Below are 11,220 nucleotides of genomic sequence, written 5' to 3'. Positions count from 1 at the left end.
TGTTGAACTTTTCTCAAATAGTGCCCTCATATATGTGAGCCACACCATTTCATCAAAACTCCACACTTATTCTCGTGGGTAGAACTATGTGAAAATATGTCCAGTTTACTTCTCTTGCTCATAAATATGCATGGCTTCTCAGTTTCTTTCCTACTCAGAATTTGCTTCTCTTGCCTATATAAGCATGGCTTCTTAGTTTCTTATTGTCAAGATGTTAGTTAGTTGTTAGTCAAGTATGTGTTAGTTACAGATTCTGTTAGATAGTTAATCTGTTGACTTTATTGTTGATTATCTTTCTATGTATATATATTGGTCAGGGTCTGTAACCATTAGTTCATAATAATGAAAACACATTTTGACATTTCTCTCTCTTTACTTCCTCAATCGTTTCATGGTATCAGAGCTCAGATCTCTGTTTCTCCTTTCTTTCTTCCCTAAATTGATTGGAAGCTCAATCGATTTCTTTCTTCAGTTAGGTCAAACAAAATCCCCAATTTCTAGGTTTGAATCGTTGTGATTTTTTTTGAAATGGCGACAAATATCACACAATTTCCTGTCTCGAACATCACGAATTTCGTTTCTACTCAACTGGATGGAGAGAATTATCTAGTGTGGCGACATCAATTCAAAACTATACTTCAAACCATGGATCTGGAGAAATACATTGATTCAGATACTTCTCCACCTGCATCTACTTCACCAGATTTCATCACATGGAAAAAGATGGATGGATACGTTCAAGCATGTATTAACGCCACTCTTCATGTCTCTGTTGCTCCCATGGCGATTGGAATTAAAACCGCAGCAGAAATTTGGAAATTACTTGAAACTTCATACTTACAGCAGGCTTTTGCAAAGAAATCTCAATTGAGAAGTGAGTTACAGAGTATATCTCAAGGTGAACTTTCTATCAGCTTATATTGTGATAAAATAAAAATTCTTCATGAGCAACTCAAATCAGTAGGCGATTTACTATCTGAATCAGATCTTGTTCTTCATTGTCTCCATGGTCTTAATGCTGCATTTGATAATTTTGTTATGATGATTGAAAACAATGATACACCACCTTGTTTTGCCACATTACGATCAAAACTACTCATACATGAACAAAGAATAGCTAGACAATCCAAAAGAACTTCTGATTCTCCTAATGCCATGAATGCACTAGTTTCAAGTCAACTTCAGTCACCTAGTGCTATGAATGTCACAGTTTCAAATCAACCTCCTCATGTTGAAAAATCAACTGTGATATGTCAAATTTGTCATAAAATTGGACATGATGCAAGTGTATGCTTTCATTATCGTGGGTTTCCACAAAATCGAGGAGGAAGAAGAGGTGGAAGAAATAATTTTCGTGGAAGAGGAAGGTCTAACAGAGGAAATTATGGAAACTTTAATGGAGGAAGTAGAGGTGGTTTTAATGGTAATTTTTCTGGAAATATGGTTGGATTCACCAATTATGGAGATTCTACACTGAATCACAGTAGTGCTGAAAGGTGGAATTGGGGAGAGAATGCTAATGTTGGTATTCCATCATCACAGCAACATCCACCTTATGATCCAAATCAACCTGGTTTTAATCCACATCCTTATAATCAGCACACAAACAACTCTGTTCAGCATGGTAATGTTACTGGTTACTCAGCATTTGGACCTGAGCATTTTTCAACATGGGCTTCAACAAATCAATATTGGCCTTGTTATGTTCACAATCGAGAATTGAAAATAAAAATTTTGCTGCAAATATGGGTTTATCAACTGATTGTTCCTTCTCAGATACTTGTCAAATGGTTGAGTCATGGATACCATATTCAGGAGCAACTACTCATATGACTCCCAATGCCAATCTTGTTCATGGAGCTGTTCCGTACAAGGGTTCTGGAAAATTAATCATTGGAAATGGTAAATCTCTAACTATTTCTCATGTTGGTCATGCTTTTTTAAACTTACCTAAATGCACATTAAAACTATCTCGAGTTTTTCTTGTGCCATTGTTGACCAAAAATCTTCTGTCAATTGCTGATCTTGTAAAACACAATCCTTGTCTTGTTGAATTCTCATATCTTGGTTTTTCTATCAAGAATTGGGCAGGTCAGATACTCTACCACATTCCGCATAGCAGCAGTAATCTTTACTCCTTTGTTGCTGACAGTGCTTTGGATGGTTCTTCAAATAGACTCTGGCACTTTAGACTTGGACATCCATCTTCATATGTTTTTTCAAAACTTTCTTTTTTGAATAAGTCCAGTGATAATAAACCATGTAATGATTGTAGTATTGCAAAGCAAACTCGGTTATCTTTTTCTTCAAGATTATCATATAGCAAAGTACCTTTAGAGGTTATACATTCAGATATTTGGGGTCCAGCACCTACTATATCTCGTTCTGGTTATCGTTACTTTATCTCTTTCATTGATGAGTATAGTAGGTTTACATGGCTTTATCCTTTGTCTCATCGTTCCAATGTTTTTCATCATTTCGCCATTTCAAGAATCATGTAGAAAATCTTTTTTCTACAAAGATTAAATATTTTCAGTGTGATGGGGCTCTTGAACTTACACAAGGACAGATGGCACAATTTATGAGTGAATCTGGAATCACTTACAAAATGTCATGTCCTCACACCCCGCAACAGAACGGTATAGCTGAAAGAAAGAACAGACATTTATCTGAAGTTGCACGTGCTTTGTTATTTCATGCAAATTTGTCAAAGAAATTCTGGTTTGATGCTTATGCTACTGCTGCTTATCTTATCAATCGAATTCCATCACAAGTTCTTGATCATACTTCACCATATGAGATATTGTATCGATCCAAACCAGATTATACATTACTTCGCACATTTGGTTGTCTTTGTTACCCATTTCTTGGAGATATTCGTGATGATAAACTTTCACCAAAGTCAATCCCATGTATTTTTGTTGGATATGCTCCAAATCACAAAGGATACCTTTGTTATGATCCACATTCACTAAAATCATATACCTCTCGACATGTTACATTTCATGAATCCACTTTTTCTATTCCATCACCCATGTTTTCAAAAACAATACCCACTACATCGTCAGTAACAATTCCATCTATGCCATTCTCTCATTTGTCTCAACCTTCATCTTCATTATCCAATTCAAATCCAAGTATTTTATCTTCCAATACAACCTCTTTACATCCAATGACAACTAGAACCCGTGACAACACTCGACGAGTTACACCTCGTAGTGATCAATTTGTTTATGAATCTCAAGTTTGTCCAACTATTGAACCATCAACTTTTCATCAAGCTCAAAAGTGGCAAGTCTGGTGGGATGCCATGAAAGTTGAAATTAAAGCTCTTAATGCTAATCATACATGGGTGCTAGTTCCAAGACCTTTGAATAAAAATATAGTGGGTTGTAAATGAGTGTACAAGATTAAGCATAATCCAGATGGTTCCGTTAGTAGATACAAAGCTCGGCTTGTTGCCAAAGGATTTTCTCAAACCGAAGGTGTGGATTATACAGAGACTTTCAGTCCAGTCGTTAAACCTTCAACAATTCGACTTGTACTTTCTATAGCATTTTCACGGGGTTGGACAATAAGACAAGTTGATGTAAACAATGCCTTTTTACATGGAGAGTTCACAGAAACTGTATACATGGATCAACCTTCTGGTTTTGTTGACCCAACACTTCCGAATCATGTGTGTCTTCTCAAGAAGTCGTTGTACGGTTTGAAACAAGCTCCAAGAGCGTGGTTTGCAAAGTTATCCACAGTCTTGATTTCTCTTGGTTTTGTTCAATGTCTATCTGATACATCTCTTTTTGTGAGTCATACTTCCACTCATCTTACATATGTGCTTATATATGTTGATGACATAATTGTCACTGGAAGCTCATCTGATCATGTTAGTACATTGATACAACTACTGAATTCTCAGTTTGCCTTAAAAGACATGGGTCAACTCAGTTATTTTCTTGGAATTCAAGCGACTTTTAGTGATGATTGTCTTATTCTTTCACAACAACGTTATATTCTTGACTTGTTACAAAGAACTGGCATGAGTCACTGTAAACCTCTTGATTCTCCTGTTTGTTCTGGACAACAATTGTCTCGATTTTCTGGAACACCTTTGGATGATGTCTTTACTTATAGAAGTACTGTTGGTGCTTTACAATATGCTGTGATCACTCGTCCAGAAATTGCATATGCTGTGAGCAAGGTATCTCAGTTTCTTCAACAACCCACAGATAAACATTGGACTGCGGTCAAACAAATATTAAGATATCTTCAAGGCACTATTAATCATGGTCCTGTGATACGAAAAACATTATCCATGTCATTACATGCTTACTCTGATGCAGATTGGGCTGGGTGCCTGGATGTTAGGAGGTCCACGAGTGGTTTTTGTGTTTTTCTTGGTTGCATTCTTATAAGTTGGAGCTCAAAGAAACAACATACAGTGGCTAGATCCAATACAGAGGCCGAGTATCGAGCTCTTGCTCATACAGCTGCAGAAATCCGATGGCTTATGTCTTTAATTCAAGAATTAAAATTGTCTGTTTCTTCTCCGCCTATACTTTGGTGTGATAATCTTGGAGCCACATATCTTGCTGCTAATCCCGTTTTTCATCAAAGATCAAAACATATCGAGATAGATACCCATTTTGTTCGGGATATGGTGTTGTCTCAGAGTTTACGAATATGTTATGTTCCTACTGTTTCACAAATTGCAGACATTCTAACAAAGGGACTATCTACTTCAAGATTCAAACATCTTCGATCCAAGCTTCACATCCTACCTGTTGTTTCGCTTGAGGGGGGATGTCAAGATGTTAGTTAGTTGTTAGTCAAGTATGTGTTAGTTACAGATTCTGTTAAATAGTTAATCTGTTGACTTTATTGTTGACTATCTTTCTATGTATATATATTGGTCAGGGTCTGTAACCATTAGTTCATAATAATGAAAACACATTTTGACATTTCTCTCTCTTTACTTCCTCAATCGTTTCACTTATATAATCAAAATCAATTAAAACTCTAGAATTTCTTCTTAGACGTCTCTCATGAAGAAAATGTATTCGGTTATTAAGACAATCAGAGGGTGGTGTTGCTGTAACCATGCAGATGGAGACAAAGAAGACGATCTTTATGACCATGCACCACCGTTAGAAGGAGATGGCGACCATGATGATGGAGATTACGACTATGCCCCTGCAGAATCAGAAGGAGATGGTGACGACGATGACTATTGTGAATATGCGTTAGCAGCATGAATTGCATGATAAACATTTAACATCAACTCCACAGCTAGCTGTGAAAATTCATCGGTTAGAGTATGAATGTGTGAGGTTTTTTTTTTTTTGGCAAAAAAAAATGCGATTCCTCCAATCTTAACGGCCTTCTAAATCCAGAGGCATATACATAGTTATGAATTATGATATATGTTTTTATAGAAAAATATATATGTTTTATGTGTTATTAAAAAATTTAGACATACAACAAGTGCTCATATACATGTAACTTTGAACTTTCAAATATATTAAGGGGGTATTTGGCCAAACAACATGTTACCTTATTAGTGGTTTCATACCACTGTATGTTAAAAAACAAATGTTTGGATAAAAATAAAAGGGAAAATGACATATATGCCCTATTAAGTTTCTGGTTTACCAATTTAGTCACTTAACTTATTTTATGGCTTTTTAAGGGAACAAATTATTTGTAACCTAGCAATCTAATCCCTTTGACATATTGTAGCCGGTTTCCATAGCCACATAAGCGTAACCTAACACGTAAGTGATGACATGACAAGAAGTCAAAGCGTCCCAAGAACCCAAACGACGTCGTCTTGTATGTGAATCGTAGGGAGCACGCTTCGACTGTTCAAGCCGCCTCCGTATAGATTGAAGACTTTGTTGCCCTAAAATGGCACATCTGGAAACTTGCTTACCCCAATCTCGTCTTTAACTTCACTCCGAAATAGGAAAATGCCTTCGCGAGCATATGGTGAACATAGTTGGTCTCCAGACTATCGCCGTCACATGACGGAGAATCATTTGAATCGTATAACCAACGAAGACATGACCATCAATCTACTGCAAACCCAACTTGAATTGTCTCTCATACGGGAGGACTTCCAAGACCAGTTGTGTGAGCTCCAAAAGGGTGTTAATCGAGACTTGGATGCCATGAACCGTGAGGTTGATGACGTTCGCGCTGGTCAGCTGGATATCTCTAATATCCTTGATGATCTTAAGAATCATATCTTTTCTCTGCAAGGGTCGCATGTGAAAATGGTCGTGGAGCACAACAAACGTAAGAAAGTGAAGTATTTTGTTGGGATTGTTGGTGTTGCTACTGTGGGTGTGTGTACGTACATGTTCTTCAAGTAACAAAAGAAGTCTAGGTTAAAGCATTTTTGTCATGGGTTTGTGTTTTGATGTGTTATTTAAGTTGTTTATTGCCGATATTAGTAATAGATTTTTGTGTCTGGTGGTGCTTGTTGCTGGTGCTGGTAATAGTTTGTGGGTTTGGTGCTGGTGCATATAGTTGGTGGTGGTGGTGACTGGATTGGTGATGGTCATCCTTTTTTGATGAAGTTTTTGTCGATGAACTTTGTAATATGTTATGGAATAGGAAACAATGATGTAAACGAACCCATGGCTGAAATGTTGGTTTATATTATTAAAAAAACCGTCTTACACCTGTGTCTGTGTATGTGCACGAACGAGTGAAACATTTGAGGGTTATATATGTTTGGTTAAGTTAGTCCCATTCCTGTGGATCTTCATTGCTGGGATGGGACCACAAGCCAAAGCAAAGTCAATCTTCTTTTTTTTAAGCAGATACACAGGGACCACAAATGATGCAGTTGGGTAAAAGGAACAAAAAAACATAATTTTTGCACACAAGGCACAATGCTCCTTGTCTGTAACCCTTTTTTGGGAAAACACTTTTCTAATCTGCACTTTTTCTTGTTTCCTTGTCAGTGCACGTTTTCTTGTTTGATTGTTAATGGATTAAGTGCCAGATAACCTATTACAGGAATAACTTAATGGATTAAGTCACATCTAACCTGTTACAGAAATTAACTTAATTACCCCCACAGCCAATTTTTTTTAGTAATGACACAAGTATCCCCTAAATGGTCACTTTACTTATATGACGAACATACCCATACTTGATTACATACTGTAAATGGCTAAACCACCCTAAATGACCAAAATACCCTTATAGTTTTGTTTGATGGAAATAACTTAAATACCCCTGCAATCCTAACTCCCTTACAGTGGCTAAAATTCTTGAATTTCTTAGTTAATCCACATGAGTAAAATAGGAATTCCATAATAACTTAATCTAAATGAACAAAATACCCCTATAGTTTTGTTTGATGGAAATGACTTAAATACCCTTGCAATCCTAACTCCTTTACAGTGGCTAAAATTCTTGAATTTCTTAGTTATGGAAAAGACCAAAACAACTTTCCATACCATAAAGCAACATAACATACATCATTTCATTTATTTCAACACGCACGAATGATGAACACCACATTAATCCTTGTTCTCATACACATTCATAAGATTAAATAGCACACATAAAATACAAATATCAAACCATAATCTAATCCAACTCCATAGCCTCTGCAGGACTGCTACCTTCACCTCCCACTTTTTTAGCAAGCTTCATTTTAATGATTCTCTCCGACTTTTTCCTTTTGTTAGATGGTTCTGCATGGTGAATTTGACAAAGACGAGCATTGGCCATGACCCCTTCCCCACGTCCATTGACTCCCACCACTTGCTCATCCTGACTACTCATCTCCAATGCATCACGTGCATCAACCATTACCTCATCATCCCCACCCCCTTTTGTAAGGTTCACAGACTCTTGTGTAGGTATGATCTTTTGTTTCTTTGTCCCATTTTATTTGGATGGACCTATAACTTGACTGCAAGTGGCCTTTTTTTGGCCTTTCTCTTTGCATATGCTACAAGAAACCTTCTTCCCTGCCTTTAAAATAGTGTGTTTTCCCATCCATTCAGAAGCATCCCTTCTTCTCTTTATGGTTAGCCTGCCTGAAATTCGTCTTTTCAATGGAGGCAAAGGGGGTATGAAGTCTGTAGAAGGCCACATGTTTTTTCCATTCATCCTATGGATTGGTTGTTTGTAAGTATTACGGAAGTATGCTGCCAAGTACAGTGGATCTACATATGGCCCATCAGGTGTAATATTTAAATAGGCTAAGGTGGCAACCGAATGTACGCAGCCATACCCATTAAGTTGCCATAGCGTGCAACTACATTCCTTTTTTTGAACATGAACAATATATGTATCGTCCATTTTCCTTGCTTCAAACTTCATACCCCCACAAGATACGACCTACCAATGCCTACATAGTTGAAAAACCAAAATATTAAGAGATGTGACAAGTAAGGTATGGATGTTATTGGATAAGTGTACAAACCTTTGCTCAGTTTGGAGAATATTCAACCTTGTTCTAATATTCAGACAAACGGAATAACGATTCCATCCTTCTCCGAATAGTTTCATTCTCACCATCCTTTACATCACATATATACGAATGCCTTCTAACATGCTTATGATAGGTTTCTTCCAGGCATCCAAAATCACACTATTAAAGCTCTCTGAAAAACCATTCTCCACTGACTCACAAGATGAATTATGAACTCTGAAAAAAGCTAAAGACCAAGTCTTTAGATCTCTATCCATAAGATGCACAACTGCAGCTGGATTCAACTTTTCAATATCTTTCATAACTCTATTAAAATGTGCTTCGGTTGTTGCCTTGTTTGCTTTCCAAAACAAATTTTCAAACTTGGCTCCACTAAATCTCTTTCTAAAATTTGCATAGATATGTCTAGCACATTGCCTATGTTCAGCTGCTGGGAATACTTCTTTTACTGCCTCAACCAAACCCTACATATGTCACATGAAGGATTGAACTTAGAATTTCAATTAATAATTTTAGAACATGAAATATTTATGTACCATCCCTTGTGTTGATCCGAAATTAGAACCAAACTTTGTCCTTCATTCCAACATTTCAAATCTTTTGAAAGAGTTTCTATGAACCATTTCCAATTGTCCTTGTTTTCTACATAAACAACTTCCCAAGCAATTGGGAATATTCCATTGTTAGCATCCCTACCAAAAGTACAAAGCAACTCCCCTTGACAAAAACTTTTCAGGAAATAACCATCTAGGTTAATGATCCTCCTACACCCTCCCCTCATTCCCTCTTTTACCAAAGCAAAACATATGTACATCTTGCTGAAGTAATTCTTACCATCAGACATTGCATCAAAACAAAATTTAACTGTGGATCCAGGATTTTGATATTTTAATCTCCTCACCATATGACCATATTCTTGCATAGTTTTCTGCTATTGTGCCTTCAGCTAGTGTCAATGCATACTTCTTGACTCTCCTATACTGACTCATACTCATATCAATGCCAAAAGTGGTTTTTACCTCCTCTCTAAGCAACCGAACACTCATCTTTTGATTGTTATAAAATTGTTGCTTAAAGTGGGTCCATAATTGATAACCATCCACGACAGCATAGTTACAAAATATGTGTTTCAATTGTTTAGGACTCTCAAACCTCATACCTAACACAAGTTCCTGCTCCTTCCAATTGACCTTATCATTGAAAATATTTGGCAACTCAGGATAAACATCTTCATTGTCACTTGTGTCTTCTTCCAAAGGCTCACCTACACCTGCATTCTCACCCATGTCTAACTGAAGCCCATTATCATTTTTGAAAAAAATGAGGGTTCTCATGGTCATCATCATCGTCATCAACATCCTCATCCTCATCTTCATCCTCATCACCATTGTCTTCCTCATTATCAACCTCATCCACATCTCGATGCCCTCTTGCAACTTCCTTAATCAATCCTGCACCATCAAGTATCTCTTCCTCTATGTTACCAACAACCTCGACTTTGTGTTTTCCCAACCATTCCTGCATGTTACTATTCCTAAAATGGCCTACATACATAGGGAGTATAACACCACATTCATATGTAATTGCTATAAAGTCGAAATAATCTGGGTCATTGCTAATTAAAGTCAAACCTTTTGGAAAATCAATGCCAGGTTGGCAGTAATAGAGCTTCTCACCCTTTTCCCCATCGAACCTTTCGATGAATGCATAGCACCTGTCCTTGTCCATGCCTGCGAAATCGATATCCGAAAACCTTTGAGTAATTCCGCTGGTGTAGCGTATGTGGTATTTGGAGAAGATTCCTTACAAGTGCACATCTACTTGTAAGAATACGGGTTCCATGTTTGAGGTTTCAGGAGTAGAAAACAACAAAGGGTTTATCGATGAAGTGATGAACAATGAATGTCAAAAGGGCTCTTTTATAAAGCATATACCAACAGTAAGAATGAAGTGACTAATTAAAGACATGGTATTACACGGAAGACACAATCAACATCTTATGTGGTGTTACTAGAGGGAGGTGGACTAAAAATGACCGACTGACCCCCTCACAAATGAAATAAGGGCTTAATCGACCCGACAAAGTGTAATTCATTCCATTAAAAAGTCACAAAATAAGTGAAGTGTCTAAATGGATAAACCCTAGAAACATAATAGGGCATATATGTCATTTTACCCCAAAAAAACTTATAGCAATGACAAACCGCTAATAAGTCATAATAACAATAAACTAATAAGCTATGAGCTAAAAAAATAATAAACTTTTTTGCGAAACACCACCTAATAATTATGGAAAAAACAATAAAAAACAAATCTTATTACAAAATACAAAACCTAAACCATCAAAATCTGATTTTAAAATACAAATCCTAAACCTGGTAAGGTTTTTCAACAATTTAGGGAAAGTATTTACATCTATGAAAAATACAAATTATATTTCTAATAATAACATATCTAGCAAGGTTTTTAATATTCATAAAATCCACAGATTAAAGAAAACAAACCTAAAAAACTCAAAACCTAAGAACTAGTACATAAACTATCGCCTTAAGCATTATTTGGGATGAGTATTTTGTGTATATGGTTGATACAACTATCGATTTATCGGAGCAAAGGTTTGGAAAATACAAGCATTATAAATACTTTTTTGGTTTCTTCACAACAGAAAAATTGAAATCATCGAATACTAGTGAATTAAACCATTTGAAATCGTTACAAAATAATTACCAGTTGAATATGCAATACCAAATTTCTTAAAATGATAT

The 11,220-nt window shown here is 36.4% G+C and overlaps 2 protein-coding genes across 2 annotated transcripts; one reads left to right on the top strand and one right to left on the bottom strand.

The window, feature by feature from the left end:
- Positions 1-2,355, top strand: LOC145115765 (uncharacterized). The gene is made up of 2 exons (XM_079052124.1): positions 1-1,902; positions 2,082-2,355. Exon 1 carries the CDS (start codon positions 529-531, stop codon positions 1,831-1,833), a length of 1,305 nt encoding a protein of 434 aa, XP_078908250.1. The 5' UTR covers positions 1-528; the 3' UTR covers positions 1,834-1,902; positions 2,082-2,355.
- Positions 2,356-8,544: 6,189 nt separating this feature from the next.
- On the bottom strand, positions 8,545-9,299 carry LOC145112949 (uncharacterized). The gene is made up of 2 exons (XM_079049060.1): positions 9,021-9,299; positions 8,545-8,919 (listed from the first exon to the last, which is right to left on the bottom strand). The coding sequence occupies exons 1-2, from the start codon at positions 9,297-9,299 to the stop codon at positions 8,545-8,547; spliced, it is 654 nt and encodes a 217-aa protein (XP_078905186.1).
- Positions 9,300-11,220: the final 1,921 nt, after the last annotated feature.

Source organism: Lactuca virosa, chromosome 5 (assembly GCF_052849685.1).
Source record: "Lactuca virosa cultivar CGN04683 chromosome 5, Lactuca_virosa_CGN04683_v6, whole genome shotgun sequence".
NCBI lineage: Eukaryota > Viridiplantae > Streptophyta > Magnoliopsida > Asterales > Asteraceae > Lactuca > Lactuca virosa.
Note: the sequence above shows the minus strand (reverse complement) of the source record. Positions and strands in the feature narration are given on the sequence as shown.

Excerpts from the sequence above, each read along its gene's own strand:
- LOC145112949 (XM_079049060.1), bottom strand. The coding sequence starts at position 9,299 with ATGTCTGATGGTAAGAATTACTTCAGCAAGATGTACATATGTTTTGCT. Across the intron at positions 8,920-9,020 it reads GGAATGAAGGACAAAGTTTG|GGTTTGGTTGAGGCAGTAAA; the intron begins GTTCTAATTTCG and ends TGACATATGTAG.
- LOC145115765 (XM_079052124.1), top strand. The coding sequence starts at position 529 with ATGGCGACAAATATCACACAATTTCCTGTCTCGAACATCACGAATTTC.